This window comes from Argiope bruennichi, chromosome 3 (assembly GCF_947563725.1).
Source record: "Argiope bruennichi chromosome 3, qqArgBrue1.1, whole genome shotgun sequence".
Classification (NCBI taxonomy): Eukaryota; Metazoa; Arthropoda; class Arachnida; order Araneae; family Araneidae; genus Argiope; species Argiope bruennichi.
The window spans coordinates 66,363,444-66,381,805 of record NC_079153.1 but is presented as its reverse complement, the minus strand read 5'-3'; the positions used below and the strand labels follow the sequence as shown (position 1 = coordinate 66,381,805).

The 18,362-nt window shown below is 27.0% G+C and overlaps 1 protein-coding gene across 1 annotated transcript; it reads left to right on the top strand.

Annotated features, from left to right (window-relative positions):
* The first annotated feature begins 13,109 nt into the window (after positions 1–13,109).
* Positions 13,110–17,346, top strand: LOC129963635 (spidroin-2-like). Its single transcript, XM_056078122.1, has 2 exons — positions 13,110–13,240; positions 15,218–17,346. The coding sequence occupies exons 1-2, from the start codon at positions 13,232–13,234 to the stop codon at positions 16,118–16,120; spliced, it is 912 nt and encodes a 303-aa protein (XP_055934097.1). The 5' UTR covers positions 13,110–13,231; the 3' UTR covers positions 16,121–17,346.
* The last annotated feature ends 1,016 nt before the right edge of the window (positions 17,347–18,362 follow it).

The window sequence follows — 18,362 nt, the reverse complement described above, 5'->3', positions numbered from 1 at the left end:
TAAATTATTAACATGACAATAAGCTAAACATGATATGCGGAATAAAATGATGTTTATTAAAACAGACGCTGTATTGTGCTAGCCTGCAAAAGCCCGCAAAATGTCTAAATCCGTCACATTTATATGCATTATGTTGTTTAGACTGCAATTTTGAAAGCGTTTTTGTTTCTGTAAACGAAATTCCGAAAGTCTATAGATTCTAATAGAATGTCTATTCCAAAAGGGGCTATAAAGAAGTAGATTAAAATATTATATTATCTCATTTCCAAATTTTTATATATTTTTTAGAACCTAATAACTACAACATATTAAGAATTTAAATATTAAGTTATAAAATATAATATTTCATTATATATATAAGTACACAAATATAATTGGGAAAATTTCTATCTAAATAGTTACAAATACTTAGTTATTATAGTATTTAAAAACATATAGCTCTTGCTTATATATAATTGTGTAAAAAACGTGAATGCTATGTAGCTATGAATTATAAAAAATAAATAAATATTTATGTAATTTTACAAAGTTAATAAAATGAAAAAAATGAATTAGTAGCATGACAATAAATTAAGCACGATATGTGGAACCATGATGACATTTATTAAAACAGGCGCTGTATATTGCCCGTCCAAGACCGCAAAATGCCTAAATCCGCATCGATTAGACTGCAATTTTGAAAGCATTTCTTTATGGACTTCTGAGACAAAATATGAAACATTTATTTGATTTTAATATAATTTATATAAAATTCTCTTATCATGGAAATGTTGAGAAAGGGAATTAATCTTTGTACTAATATGTGCGGGCTTTTGTATAACAGGTTCGTGTCTTAATATTCAACTATATAATTAATACCTTAAATTTTGTTAGAATAAAATAATTTGTTTTTACTCTTTATTATCACATATTTATTTTCATCATTTTTAAATGTATCCTTTCGATAAAAATGTATTTTTCACACTTTAATAAAATTATTTCTTTATAATGGAAAAGTGCTTTATCTAAAGCTTTAGAAAAGATTTCGATAAATTAAAATCAGACACATTTGATATAAAACTAGATATTTTATGAAGAAGTGCATTATATGTGTAATTTCACACAAACATATTATTTGATACATAATTTTATGCAATAGAAATGTATAGAATATTCTATATGATAAAAGTTAAGAATATCAAAAATAAATAAATAAATAAATAATAACATTTATAAATAAAAATGTTACATTTTTTGCAAACTTTTTTTAAAAAGTATTTTGAAACAATTTATCTCTTTGGATTGTGCAAGTAATCGAACATAAGAAACATTATTCCTTTTGAGAGATGTTATATGAAACTCCTAAACAAATTTCATCACTCATTTTTTTCAGCAATACGTTTCGGTTGACTAGTGTTTACATTAGTCATTTTTTTTCATTATCATTTGTTTGCAGAAATATCATCTGACGAAAAAGATAATAATCAGCAATGATACTAGCGCTGACCTCTAACAAACATTCAGCTGCCTCATAATGGATATTTCCGAGTTGAAGGTTGCGTTTTAGCTAAATGTTTAAAAGGTTGTTTCGTTACGAGTAGGATGAAATTTTTAATCGTTTATTCGTTTACGTCACAATAATGTAGGATATATCCTTGATTTTTTTCACATTTCACATAAGCATACAAATTATTCCTAAAAAGGCTTTAGGAAGGATATTTATTTTTTTATAGATTTGTCGTGAATATATTCTTTCAAATTAGCTTCCAGTTATGATTGGAAATAAAGTAATTGAATTTTTATGAAACTGCAAATATTATTTTAAGTTGTAGATAACAGAATGACGTTTTTTTATATTTTGACATTTATATTTAATTAGTTTTTGGAATTATTATGTGTTCTATTGAATGTTTCATATTATTATCTGTTATCGTATGTTTTGTTCTAAATCGCATCTATTTGTGAGAAAAAATGTTCAGAAATAAACAGGAGATAATCAGGAAAATTAAATCAAAAGAAATGTTTTCAGTAATAAAGATTTATACATAAATGCAAGTAAACAGGATTTTGAAAAATATATTTCAGATACGAATAAAAATACAAAATCAAATTCGGAAACAAATATTAAAAAAAGAACGTACAAATACAAATGAGAGAAAATCAGGCAAAACAAATCATAGAAAATATTTCAGTATTAAAACAATATATAGAATATACGTGCAAACGTTATTAAAAAAAGCAGTTTTGTGATGAATCAGAAGTGATGTTTCAGTAATAAAGAATTATATAGAATACAGCCACATGAAAATGACATTCAAAAATTCGCTTTTTGACGAAACAAAGGAAATATTCTAATAATAAAGAATAATATTGAATACTGCCGCATAAAAGTGATATTGGAAAAACTGTTTTACAACAAATCATATAGAATGTCCCAGTAATAAACTATTATATAGAATGCAATTACATAAAAATTATATTAAAATGATTTTATTATTTTAGAAAAATATGTTTCCCGTTTGAATGATTGAGCCCAAACTATATATTATATAATTTGGAAAGATTTTATCTATATTTAAAAAATGAAATTCATTTACTGCCTCGTTTTATTTTGAAATTCCGACAATCTGTGTACAACGACCAAAGTTTTCTGCTCTTTTACTTGATTAATTATTTTATACCATTACAGATTTAATTGCAACGTTGTTTAAAATTTTTATAGAAAATCCCAGAAACTTCTGTAGGATTTATTAAAAAGTTTAATTGCTTTGCATACTTTTTATTATGATTTTTATCTTTGCAGCTAAGGTAAAAATATTTCTATTTTCTCCATATTTTACTTTTGTAATAAATCAATTTTTTTAAAAAAAACTGATTTTTCTTCTTGATTATATGATTCTAAAATTTTGATGTAAAAATAATTACAAAATCCATGCAACCAAGTTGTGAGGTTTTCAAGATTTCATTTCATACATTCGAAGAGACATAATAATATGAATTTCTATTAAATTGAAACAATCTTTAATTCTAGAAATGAAATAATGTATTATATTTAATCCTTTTAATTTGTTGTGTTTTAAAGTACCGCGTTAATAAGAAGATATAAAAATAAACTTTTATTGTTCGGAGGTCTAATACAGGAAAGTTAATCAAATTCTTGAAATAGAAACTTTTAATCATTTCAATGCATTCATTCTCTTTGATGTTAAATATACTAAAAATAAAAAAAAGTATATTATAAAATATCATTATACTTTCATCATTGCTTTAGTTTTGAATTTCAGAATTCACGTAATTTAAAATGTTTCTTAAATTATTATAAATGTAAAAACTTGTATTTGGCATATTGTGATGTATTTTCTCTTTAATACAGAGTTTCATATAAATTAGAATATCAATAATGCTGCTATTTTGCGACATTAAATTCTCTACAAAATTAAAATTTTTAATATTTGAACAAATTTTTATTTTTGTCTAACTTTTGTAATAAAACACTTATTATTCTTAAATTTATACCAGTTATTTGTAATATTTCTATCAACCTACTGCAAACAAAGTATTATTATTCTTAAATTTATTCCAATTATTTGTAAAATTTTAAAATAATATTCATCTTTTGGTAGTTAATCTTACAGAATTAACTTATTTGTAATTCTTCTTTAACCCTTTATTTACCGAATTATGTTGCCATCAATTTTTCAACTTCATTTTTGCACTGGTAGTTAAGTTTTTCTAGCAGAATAATTCCAGGTAACCCAAGAAAAATATTTTAATTGATAGAAAACTCTTAATTAATTTAATTATTTATTAAATATTTTTAATTCCTACTTTTAGCTTATATTAACGTCTTGCTATTTGGGTTACATTCTCCGTGTTCTTTAGAATACCATCAGACAAAATTGTCATATTACGAAAATATAAGCCAGATTTAAATGGTACTCTTAAGTACCGTCAGTAAATAAAGGGTTAAATGGACAGCCTGTAGCCGTTTTAACAATAAATATTTTTAAAGTAACTAGTATTTTTTACAGATATGTAATATTAAATGGAATTAATTGAAATCAATTTATGAAAACATTATCGACAAAATAAAACGCAACAATTTAAATGTTATATCTACTCTGGCTGATTTAAAAATGTCGCTAAATAATTGAAGTAAATGTTGGTAAGTATTTGCAAAACGGAATGAAATATAGACAAGATTAGACAGCTATTTTCATTTTTAAAAAACTGAACTATGCTTTAATATCAAAGCATTTTGTAATAATACAATCTTTTAATAATGCAGGCAATCAGATATAAAAAAAAGCCTTATCGGCTTTAAAGAAGTTATATGAAACTTTGAATAAAGTTTCATCATAAGTTTCTTGAGCAACACGTTTCACTCGAGTAGCTCAATCTGACTATTTTCAGTTAAATCAGCCTTCATTTTGTTTCATTCGATCTTTTTTTGATCGAGAAGTTTTGCAGCATTCTTGAATCTTTTGCTTTTGGCATGCTTTCCTCCTGTGAACAAATAGCATTAAAAGGATCATTATCCTAGGAGATTGTATGGGTGTTGCCATTTGGGAGATATGAAATTCCCAACCTTGAGACAGTTTGATTTCTGTGTTTGAGGAAGTGTCATAATCAACTTGCGTATGGTGTAATAGAATGAATTTGTTTTAGACTAAAGGATTTAAGAATATTATAACAAGAAAAAAAAAGAGTATCATTAGCAATGAGATATTTATTTCTATTTTGATATGTATTAACGTTTTCAAATGTTTCCTTGATTTTGTCTTTCTGGATCGAAATATTTATTTAACCTTCGGAATTTTTGAAATAGTTTCTTTTTTCTTCAAAACTTTAAGTATCGTTAAATGATTTTTAAATAAAAATAATTATAAATTGTAAGAGTATATAATTTGAATAGAATAATTTAAAATTACGGAAAATACATGTCTTTTTAATTTTTTAACGGTGTTGTAAAATTTCCATATACTCGTTTTATACGATGATAACATAAAGAAAAAAAAACGACTTAGTACTAGCTTTACTAAGTCGTTTTTTTTTCTTTATGACCTTTTTTGACCTTTTAACACAAAAAAAGATTGTTTTAGTAGAGATTAAGATTTGGTGACTTTGGTGGTCAATTAAACAGCATGATACTTTTTTTTCTCAGACTTTTCTTTCATATTTTGTCACAAGTATCAGATTAACTATATTTTATACCATCTTATTATTTGTATAAGTCCATTAAAACTAATAGTTTCTGAAAGAATCTTACATTCATCCATATATTTATATTAGGCACACTAGTTTATTTGTAAATACCAGTTTATATCGCAGGCATATTACAAAATTATCTATATTTCTGTAGTCTTATCTTTTTGGGCATGTTTCATCCATGTTTCTTGGTCAATAAATAAAAATTGGCAATTTCTCATGATATTATAGTTGGAAGTATTCTTGAAGTATATCTTAAAATCTGTGAAAGACTATATTCAAATTTTGAATAATAGTTTAAGTAAACCCAAACCATGGCCAGGAAAATGCAGCATGCGGAGTTCAATCCACGAAGTTCACGCGGAAAATGCAGTATGCGTTTATTGTGAACGAAATCGTACGAAACGGACTCACACTATTCGGAAAGATGAATCCCCTCGTTGGAAAATGTAACAAAAGAAAGCTTAATAACTTTAACGAGTCTTTTAATGTCGGAGTGGGGGCAGAATTCTCAAACACAGACAGTAAAAAATTGCAGTAATTAGATTTTGAGAGGCATGGATAAACTATAATTTATACCATCTTATTAATTGTATAAGTCCGTTCAAACTAATAGTTTCTGAAAGAATCTTACATTTGTCCATATATTTAAATTAGGCACACTAGTTTATTTGTAAATACCAGTTTATATCGCAAGCAAATTACAAAATTAAGTATATTTCTGTAGTCTTATCTTTTTGGGCATATTTCATCCATGTTTCTTGGTCAATAAATAAAAATTGGCAATTTCTCATGATATTGTATTTGGAAGTATTCTTGAAGTATATCTTAAAATCTGTGAAAGCCTATATTCAAATTTTGAATAATAGTCTAAGTAAACCCAAACCATGGCCAGGAAAATGCAGCATGCGAAGTTCAAACCACGAAGTTCATACGGAAAATGCAGTATGCGTTTATTGTGAGCGAAATCGTACGAAACGAACTCGCACTATTCGGAAAGGTGAATTCCCTCATTGGAAAATGAAACAAAAGAAAGCTTAATAACTTTAACGAGTCTTTTGATGTCGGAGTGAGGGCAGAATTCTCAAACACAGACAGTAAAAAGTTGCAGTAATTAGATTTTGAGAGGCATGGATAAAACAAATTCATTTTGAAAGACGAATATAGATAAAATTTATTTTTTATATCTCTATTAATAATAGCGATGAATTGCGCGTTGACTCTTTACAGGCCTGACGTTTGATTGAGAATTGGAAAAGAATTTGACATATATATACTTTGGAGAATGGGAATGAGCACCTGGAAGTGGGTTCTTTTTTAAAATTGTAATTAACTAAAAAATTTCGAAATTTTCATGTTTTTTTCGTTATAACTTCCAAATATTGCTGCATAAAAATTATTTTTATATCAGTTTAAAGTTTAAAATATGCTTTTATAATGATATCAGTTTTTTTCCTTTATAATAGTTTTTAAATTTTGATTAATATTTGAAATATTTTAAGTTTATTTTTCAGCTATATATTTTATTTCTGCGAGACTGAAAACGTTTTCATTGCAGGGATTCCATTATATTTTTTTTCCTAATTCTTGGTGATCATGATATGAAGATTTAGCCTTTTTCCCATACTGAGTAGGCTCCAAAGTAAAAGAAAGTTGTAATTAAATTTTTAAAAATTTCGTTGTACTTACAATTAAGGTTTAACTTCAGAATCAAATAATGACGAAAACATTTTTAAGGGACGTTCGTTTTTAAATAATTTGTTTTTAGCATGTTGAATTTCTCGTATAAATGAATAAGCAGAATAGTAAGAGAATGCATGACATATTGAACCAAATTCAAAATTCGAAAATTAAAAACTTTTTTTTTGCCGAAAATAACACAAAAATCTGATTGTACAAAATATTTAATTAAAAGCTTTAATATCCATTTATCCGGGATAATCAATTTGTCTCCAAATATGGGTAATATAAACATGAAAGGTGAATACATATAGAAATGATTTTAGCGTGTTTTAGTAAATTAACTGGCCTAGGTGTGAAAATTCTATGACAAAAATGTTTTAAAAAGTTTGCAAATCATTTACATGCAACAAAAGTACATTTTTTTTAAATAAATGATCCTAGAATCACGTCAAAAATTAGCATCAATAACTGGAAGGGGGTGTTAAAATAAAATAAAATTGATAATTACAGCTCCATTCGACATTACAAAAAATTGAAAAGGATTTCCACTTCGTTGAGAAATAGAATACATTTCTACCATCGTTTATTTACATATGTGAATTCTTAGGATATCTCAAGTTCTTTCACTTTAAATCTAAGCTTAAATTGAAATAAACAAATTTAAGAATTATTTTGAAATTATTCAAACAAGTCGAAAAGAAGGAAAAAGAAATAAAAAAAAATCAAAATATTTCAGATTCTTGTATAATGATATAAAATTTATTCAGATATAAAATGCGATTTTTTGTCATCTGGATCTCATTCTAAAAAATAGTATCCTTATCACAATACTTATCACAATGTAACATTTTATGCCGTTTTAGTTTATTGGTTCTTTTGAAATTGATGAACCATCGTAATAAAGCAAGAAGCACATAATTAATTTTTAATAGAAATGAAGATTATGTTAATAATTTTTTTCAAAAATGATGAATTTGAATGTTCAAGTTTCTTCAAATTGATTTGCTCTTAATACAATATTTAAACAAAATTGCGAATTACATTGTATTACTATTTTACAGATTTTTAATTATAACTGAAATTGAAAATTTTAATTAAAATTCGCAGAACTTATTGGTTAAAGAATTTTTAAATATTAAGAAAACATTTAAACATTTAAAAATAATTTATTTTTTTAATAAATTAAAATTTTTTTGCCTTAAAGAATGAATGGGATAATGAAAGAAAAGGAAAAATTGGCATAAATGTTTTTATGAAGAAAAGTTATCAAGATTATCAATAAATCCTTAATAGATAAAAAAAAAACTAATAATAAAAAAGCAGAAAACTTTGGCCCATGTGCCTTTGATTCCATACTTCAAATTAAAGAAAGGGACCAGGTAAAGAAGTTTTACTTCTTTTAAAATCTGGCATTATAGATTTCCTTCCAGTTTTTAAAAAGACGTTTGTGAGATGAAACGCGGCAACTTGAATTATTCTCGAAAAGTCTTATAAAAGTACTTTATTAATACATTTTTTCTGAGAAAATAATAAATAAATAAAAAGTAATCCTCCCCCCCCCCAAAAAAAACTTGTCGATATTTAAGAATTATATTCTGATGATGAAATATGATATTAATAGCAAATGCAGAATTTGCTATTAATATCATATTTGTAAATGAAATTGTCATGAAGAAATGAATTTAATTGAAATGAAATAATGAATGAATGAATTTAAATGAATTAAATGAAATTAATTTTATTCATAAATGAAATGAAATGTAAAAAGAAATTTTTACATGAAGATTATTAATGAATTTTAAATCAATAATGAATATTTCATGATGAATGTAAATGAATTTAAATGAATTTTCATGATAAAAATGAATTTAAAATGTAAATGAATTTTTCATGAAGATTATTAATAATTTTTTGCACAATTTTTTAAAATTTGAGTTTTAGTGATTTTTTGAAACTTTTTTTTACTATATTACGTGTTGTCATGGATTTCGACAAGACTTATGAGATAGGAGCCGATAGTCTATTTTCGAGCAATTTATGCGATAGATACCGAATGTTGGAAACTGTTATTAATTTTATAACTCGATATAACGGAATTTACTAAATAATCTAGGACGAACAAAGCTGCAAATAAAAATAATTACGCGTTTAGTAGTATTTTTAGTACTAAACATGTCTATTTTTTAATGAAAAAATTCGCATAAAAAAGAAATAGGAAATGGTATTAAAATTCTCTGAGCTTTTTCCTTTTTAATGTATATTCATCTTTTAATTGTAACCAAAACTTAGTTAAAAAGAGCTGTTACATATTATTCAAATAAACCGTTAAAAGTGAACTAAATCAGATTATTTTCTTTTGCAGCAGTAAAAACAGATCTTCAGTTAATTTAACGTATCGTGTTAAAACAACACTAAGTCTATTCTGACTCGAGGGACCTCTTAATTTTGAACCGCGGTCAGACGAGGCCGACACCTGAGCTAACAGCCCCTTTCCAAATTTCCGTACCACACCAGTGAGAGGTCATTTGACCCCTACGGATTTAACATGCTTTAGACCCACTTACACGGCGGTATTTCGGTGGAAACGGGTTTCGAGCAGGAAAACCTCCGCTTCTGAAGCCAAGACTTTACCACCAGACCACCACGGCCCTCGAAAATAGATGAAGTAGTGTCCAGAAACAAAAGGGAATTCTGCGCTGCTGATATTATTTTAAAGAAATTTCTCGAAATAATTCAATCAGATTATTTTCTGCCGTATTAAATTCAGTTGGAATCGTGTTAGTAAATAAATCCCTTCAAAATACCAATATTATTATTTTGAAAGCCTCACATAATACATATTATACGTTTCCGTAAAAATTCCGCACAAACTATGAATGTGAATTTATAATGTAAATAAATTTAAAAGGTATGTTATGCAAATGAATGAAAACATTCTGTATATAATGTAAATAAATGTACAGTATATACAATATACATAAATGTAAAATATATATTATGTAAATAAATGTAAAATATATATAATGTAAATAAATGTAAAATATATATAATGTAAATAAATGTACAGTATATACAATATACATAAATGTAAATTATATATAGTGTAAATGTAATATAACGAGGTGCGCTAGTGAGGAAATCGAGACTCCAAGGTGCCACAGCCCATACTTTAGAAAGAAATATAATTTATTTCAATCTGTATCAATTCATTGGGAACATAAGTATATAGAATAAATTCCGTATAATCATATAAATATTCAGTAAAAATTCTGCACAAACTATGAAGCTGAATTTATGATGTAAATAAATATAAAATATATATATAATGTAAATAAATGTAAAATGTGTATAATGCAAATAAATATAAAATATACATAAATATACATATAAAATATACATAAATATACATATAAAATATACATAAATATACATATAAAATATACATAAAGTAAATAAATGTAAAGTGTATATAATATAAATGTAATATATCGAAGTATGCTTGTGCGAAAATCTATACTCCAAAGCGACACAGCCCATATTTCACTAATAAATACAATAGATTTCAATCCGTTTCAAGATTCAGTTGATTGGAAACAAATTTAAAAGACAATAGAAACCATTCATCCATATTATTCCAAAATAAATTTTTTTCCATCATTTCATTTGCAATAAATAACCGCAAAAGGTCAATATTTCAGGATAGTTTTAACTTCAGTTGTAATTCGAATTTAGAATTTTATTGCTTCTCTCGTGTCGCAATTGTGATAAGGAAAGGAATGCTTACAGTTTTAAATTGATTTAATCCATAATTTTGTAAAATTCTTAGTAATGTAATATTGCCATGACATCAGAAATATTGATTGCACGTTTATCAGAGGGGAAATTAATTTTTAAATTTTCTTATACATTTTACTCAAAATCATTATATACGCTATCATTATCAGATCTTGCTTTGAACAAGAATTGAACGATTTGCACAAAAATTTTATATGCAGTGATTCCTTTCAAGTTTTTATTGAATTCTTAGCTTATTTAGCACATATATTATAAAAAAGATTTCAAATGATGAAATTTAACTACAAATAAAATGACAATGTTTTTTTCTACACCTAGTAACCATGTTAAATTTTCTCCCAATTCTTATTTATTAATGATTTTTACACATCATTTTTATTTCACTTTTTAGTTTAAGTTTCAAGTTTCAACAAAGTAATAATTCAACTTTTTTTGGAGTACTTCCTAGTCCTTTATTTGTGCTCCTTAAGACATCATTTGCTGAAATCTTAAATCCGAATCTATATTGACCAATTAATCAATAATAGATATCTTTTCATCTGAAAAAGAAGTAATTTTTCTTGATTATTCAAAAACAGCAAGTTTAAATATTATGACAAAAGATGTAGTCGTGATTTTTTTGTGATAGGACATATTAGCCTCTCAAACAAAATCTCTACTTTTAATTTGCAGTGTAAATATAGAGAATTCACTTATTTCTGACACATTTTGAAAAAGACTCTAGAAAATGATCTCTCAATTGAAAATTTTTATCATATATTTATAATACATAAGAATTACCCTAAATTTAAAACAATTGTATTTTTTTTTTATCATTTAGCAAGTCTTTTCTTTTACCAAGCTTTTTATATATTAATTAATAAATAAAAGTTTCTCCTCAAATGTATGATATTGCCAATGCAATATGATCTTTTTCTTTTTAAGCTGCCTGTAAAGCTTGAAACGAGCTTTAATATGTGATAGGGTATATTTTCATATAAAAAGGTGAAAGAGATGTAAAAATCATTTACGAGCAGTTTCAAAATTATTGAGGAGAGAAGCCTTAAAATTTCAATGATTTTAATTAAAAATTCAAATGATATTATGAAAATTTTATCTTAGCATTTGCTATAAAAGAAGTAATTGTAGAGTATATTATATAACTCCAGGTCCAACATTTTGCCTTATAGAAAATTTTACATGCTGTTTCATCATGCACATCATATATCACAATTTAGAGTATGACAACCAATGAACATTACCTTGTTAAAATTTAAATTTTCAGAAAAATGTTTCACGTTATTCAACTCTTGATTCCAATTAAAAACTAGCTTTCAGGCACTTCATAAAATTTCCATCTAGTTTTATATTTGGGGTTATACGAAAAATATAAAATATTGTGAAAGAGGGAAAAATTATTTAAACATACAACATATTTCATTTCTGATAACTTTAAAGCATCAATTATGCTATTCATTTGAATTTCATCGCTTTAAATCTATATTTCCTTAACATAATTTAAAGAAAAACAAGAATACAATATTTGAATGATAAGGACCCAGCTGATATTCAAAGAAACCTTCGATAGCAGCCAGCAAATACCAATTCTTTATTTGTTGCAGTTTAAGAATTAGATGCACAGATTTGAGATAGAAAATATTCAACTGAATATCTGTAAAAATTAGGTTTCATTTTTCATCATTATAAAGAAATGATGCAATGCTGCTACACCATTACAATATTAATTATACACTTCAGCAACTAAGTTTGCTACACTGCTATTGTTTTGGCAATCGCTGAATTATCATATCCCTTATATCTTCCATCCAACTGCATAATCATTTATCCTACATAACAACATATAAATATTTTCTCATCATGAATCGAATTTCTTGCATCATTATAAAGAAATGATGTAATGATGTTAGAGCATTACATTTTAATTATACACTTCAGCAACTAAATTTGTTATATTGCTATTGTTTTGGTGATCACTGAATTATCATATGCTTCATATCTTCCATCCAACTGCATAATCATTTATCCTGAATAACATGATATATATCTTCTCATCACGAATCGAATTTCCTTCCCTAGGTATTTAGTTGTCCTATATATGTCCTATGTTCTATTATTCCTTCTATACAACTGATAATAAAGGAATACACAAAATAATTGCAATCTGAGATACATGACTAGTCTGACGAAGATCACTCGACAAGATAGAAAGAAAACCATACTCCTCCAACCATTGTTCCATAGAGAAAACTCCCAAACAACATTTTCTTTACTAGATGATTTGTGGTAACAGAAAACACCTTCAGTGGTTTCTTAATTTGTGTGAAACCGGTACTGTTCCACGGATTATGCGTTCCAACAGCAGCGGGAATGAATGTTTATCAAAAAGTGGGTCATTTGGATCGAACCAAGGCGGTGCCGCCAACAAATGCGAAGGCCGGTTTTTGAATGGTGGCATACCGAGACCGGGAGAAAAACTATAAATTCTGAATCGTTTGTTGTTCTCAGCAGATTTATCATAATTTGTGGATAGTTGCAGTTGTTCTCAGCATTGATTGCGATCTCCGATATGCATCAGGTAAGGGGATTTTGTTTTCGGCGTGTCAGACTAATGTTACTGTCAACGCTTTCGTTCGAAATAGTGTTGAGTTTCAGATAGTTCGATATCATTCGGAAATTGCATGAATGTTATATGGAATTGAAGCTTTCTGATATTATTATTTTGCTATAATTAATTTTTATAAAAATATTTTGAAATAATTCATACCAAACATTTAATTTTTAAAAGTTTTTATTTATTTATTTCATTATGTATTTTCCTTTTGATTTTTGCATTGGTGCTTGAGATCATTTGATGCCATTCATAAATTCTTTGCATCATTTTGTTTTCGTTTCTTAAAAGTCTTTTTAAAGAAGTTATTTTACGCAAAGATAACGTTTGAAAGGTAGGCATAAAAATTCGATATACTTCTTCACTATTTATTATATACGAATTTTATATTAGGAAAATCGTACCAAAAACCAGACTGTATTTTTATGATAAAATAAACTAAAATTTATTTGCAATGCTTTGACAACTTATGGCAATATCAATGCAAAGTTACCAATTAAAATCAAAGGAAATACAAATAACTTTAGAAGAAACGAAAAAAAGTAAAAATGTTTCAATATGAAATCAATAAATTTAAAAGAAAAGCTAAGAAAGGTTTTATTCGAAAAATATAACAGGTTTCTGTTGTTTATTGCTCTCTGTATAAAATTAAAGAAGGTGAAGGGAGATATTTTTAAAATATGTGGCAAATAAAAAAAATATATATTCTCCATAAGAAATTTATCTTTTTAATGAATTAAAAAATTATGTATAATATTTTTTACTTTTAAACAAACTAAAATTAATTGAACGAAGGTTGTGAAAATTATTATGATAAAGAATATTCTAAGACGTTAATTAAGAGCATTAAAAAATTTCTTAAGGGATTGAAAAAAATACTATCATATTTTATTGACCCTATTGACCTTTTAAAATTTTGCGAATAAAAACTTATAACTGTACATATAGGGTAAAAGAAAAAAACAGCTTGAAGCAAAATCAATGATTGTGTATTCAGAGTAAAAAAATATGTCTAAAATAAAACCAATAATTCAGAATGAAAAAAAAATAAATTTGAAATAAAAATCAAAATAAAACGTCGGATTCGTTAACATTAATCACGGAATGCGAATGAAAGGTTTTGTAATTTCAAAACAAACCGATCATTAGGTTATTGCCCCGTTTTTATTTATCATTATTTTTCCTTTTCGGAAATGCCAATTTCCGCATTTAACTGAGATGAACATGTCATCCATTATGGTGGAGGAAATTAAATGGTTTTGTTCGCATTTTAATGGATGTTTCGAGCGTAAAACTTACAAAACATATTAAACAAAATGGTAATTTTATTTTTAAAACTATTGTAGCGTGAAAGAAGGAAACGTTCTTAACATATATTTAAGAAGTTAATTGATGTATATTTGACTGACAAAAATTTTTGACTTACAATAAGATACCCATCATTGCATGTAAAATTTCCTGATTCCTTAAATAGTTATGTTGTAATTTCAACTGATAGCTTATCCCTTTCTTGACAGTATTACGTTAGATGATGGCATGGGTTCTAAAGGCAATGCTGTGAATCTAAGTATTAGCAAAAAATGTTTTGGAGAAATGAACTTTCACCAAGGAAGAATGGGCATCAAACAATCGTTGTAAAATATTGCTTTCTAGATATTAACATAAAAGCTGCTAATTTATACAAATGAATAATATATGATGAAATGGCTTTTATACACTTATTAAACCATTTTTAACGAGAAACTCAATTTTAACAATGAAAATACTGACATCTTAGAGATTAACTGAAATCCCTTATTATTCAAACATTCATAGAAACTTGAGCTATAAAATCTTTCACAGATATTTAAATGAATATTGGACATTTGAAGACATATCAAAATTGATTGAAAAGTAAAATTAACATTTAAAATTTGCTAACTTTTTGTATGTTTGTTCTTTTAGTTACTCTTTGTCTTAATCCTTGCGGCTGCCTACTGCAATGCCGCTGAAGATGACGACTCCTTCTCCATTGGTCTTGGAGTCCTGTCTCCTTCTTACAAGCAAACAGTTGGAAAAGAAAATGTTAAGGTTTCCTTTGACCAGAAAGAAAATGGACAGTTTTCCTATTCCATTGGAGATCCCAAAACCGGCTACAATTCATACTTAAGCTTCGGAGGAACCGCTGGCAGTGCTGCTGGTAACCAAGCAGCCAATCCTGCTGCATACGCAGGCCCTGCAGCATCAGGAGGATATTCTGCAGCGGCTGCACCAAGTTACGCTGCTCCAGCTGCACCAGCTGCTGCCTACCAACCATCAGGTTTCGTTAACAGTCCTAACTATGGTAGCCCTAGTGGATATGGTGCTCCCTCTCCAGTAGCTGGTTACTCTGGAAACCAAGGACAAGCCTATAATTCTTACTCCTCTTCAAATGGGGCAGGTTCATACGGTAGCGGCGCCGCTCCTGCTAGACAGCCTGAAGACAGCTCTATGATCATACCAGCTGGATTTTCATACCACGCCACCGAAGGTCAGGCTTTCCTTAGAAACCAAGCAGAACTTCGTCAACCAGCTGCAGGTAACATTTTGCCAGCTGGATTTTCCTACCATGCTACAGAGGGCCAGTCTTTTCTAAGGAACGGAGGTTCCCCCAACTTTATGGTCGCTGATGAAAAACGAAGCTCAGGATTAGGTCCAGCAGAGCAAAGTTTCTACCGAAACGCAGCTAGCAACTCCCAACAAGGAGGTCCTGGTCTTGTAAATGGCTTGGTGGGTTATGGACCTGGTGGCCCAGCAAGAGGAAATGTCCAAATTGGTGGATATGCTGGACCTCAAGGCACTTTTAAAGAACATGGGGGACACCAGTAAATGAAAAGTAGATACTAAGATTGAGGATATTTAACGAAATTGCTTTCAGCTATGAAAGTGAATCCGAGCTAAGACTAAAAAAATGATCGTATTTAAGATTAATTTATTAGGGAAGGATTAAAGAACTTTGGTGAGGTTTTGGGAACATATTTCTTTTTCTATAATTCTAAGAATCATTTCTGGAAATAATATCACTTTTAAAAAGATGATATTTATTAAAGCTCAGAAAACGTTATTTAAAAGTAAATATCTACATAATGTCCGCACAATCAATCTGAAGATTACAAAACAGTTAAAAGATAGTTTCTGTATGGTTGAAGGAATTAACAACTAAATTTTAAAGGAATATTTTAACGCACTAGATTGTAACACAAATTTAAAATCTGAAATTAAATCCGGATGCTTAAATGAGCTTTTTCATTTGTATTTAAATGTCTTTAGTTCGGATACACAAACGCACACTTTAGATGATAATACAATATCAACTAGTCAGTTGATAAATCTTGCTTTTAACTTTTCAGTATAAAAACTTATTATGTATATTGTTTGATATAGATAGTGAATGCATATTGAAAATTTCTTTACAACAAAGGCCTATTTAGTATTGCAGCTTCTATTGTACTTTTAAAATTGCAAACTCCAGAAATTTTTTGTCATACATTCGAAACGCAACAGAATTTTTCGGTTCTAAAAAGAGGTAAATGATTTCAGTTTTTTTTTTAAACACAAGCAAATGCTGTTTTCACAAAAGAGATTTGGATGCGAAGGACTAGTATCTGTGGTTTTCTTCCACAGCCCGATGTGCTGGCACTAGGGTTTAGGCTTAAATTTGGTACTGTTTTCTTGGAAAAGTAGTGAATGATTTATGATATAGTCAATTGCTACATCATTCATTTAAAAAATAATACTATTAAGTATTTTTTTAAGTATATAAATATTTACAGGATTAGGAAAAATTTGCAAATGAATCAGAAGTAAAAATACTCGAAAATCAATGAAGAAAACTCTATTATTCACTCGAAGGTTCTTTGAATATTTATTTCAAACTTATGCTTTCCTCAGTATATCTAATTTTATATTATAAGAGTTGCTTGAAATGCTTAGCTGATGAAGATTAAGGACATATTTCTGTTCTCTAAAATCTTTTTATTGATCAGGCAACCGATGACAACAAAATAATTTTGCTTATATTATGATTGTGATACAAATGTAAAAATGTTTTTCATTGCACGCATTGTATAATTATTTATTTAACTTATTTGTCATGATGTGTTGTAATGGAAGCATCGTGAATAAATGTCTTATCAAAATATTTGTGTCTTATTATTGTGTCTTATTTTTTCAGCGTTTATTTTTACTGAACTCAAGATTTTTCATACTGAAAAGTAAATAAAAGCATTTTTGAAATGAAAATTACTATTAAAGCCAGATATAAAGAAACACTGTAAACACCAATATTATCTACGACAAAAATAAAAATCCTTAACTTTATAACAATTTTCAATTTTTAAAATTTAATGATTTAATTTAAAAAAATTAATGACTTATTTCTTTGAATAATAATATCACAAAGAAATTTTAACCAATAAACTCTAATAAGATTATACAATCATTAAAAATATTCCTTAGAGATATAATCGAATTACATATTTAAATAAAGCCTTTAATTTTTTTTTATTCAGGGAAAATGAAATAATGGCAATTAAAGAATTAAATTCATTAAAAAAATCACATGTTTATTCAATATCTATAGATATAGTTCCTGAGCAGAGAGGAGGATTAAAGAAATATATATAAAAATTATACTTGTTTTAACAATTATTTCTGAATAATTATTATTTCCTGAATGTCCTAAACAATTTAAAAAAATAAGAACTTTAAAGTTTAAAAATATTTGTCTGTATTTACAAAAACAAACACAGGTTTTTTTTGTTGTTTTTTTGTGTCAGGTTATATAATTTAGAAATCATCAAAATAATTATTTCTGACATTCAATAGTAATTTTTAAACCAGGAGTTTAAAAACACTTGATCAGTTGCACAATTAATTTACTTCTTTTTTGGCACTGGAGATTGTTATTAATTAATCTTGAAATACTGGACAAAGAATTTGATTATTTATAAGTATATAAAATTAGTAAATTAAACCATCATGCCTAAATTTTAAGATCCAACTTCTAATTTGCAAGCAACTATGTTAAAATTTAAATATAATTTTGGCGATATGTGAATTTTTTTCTTCC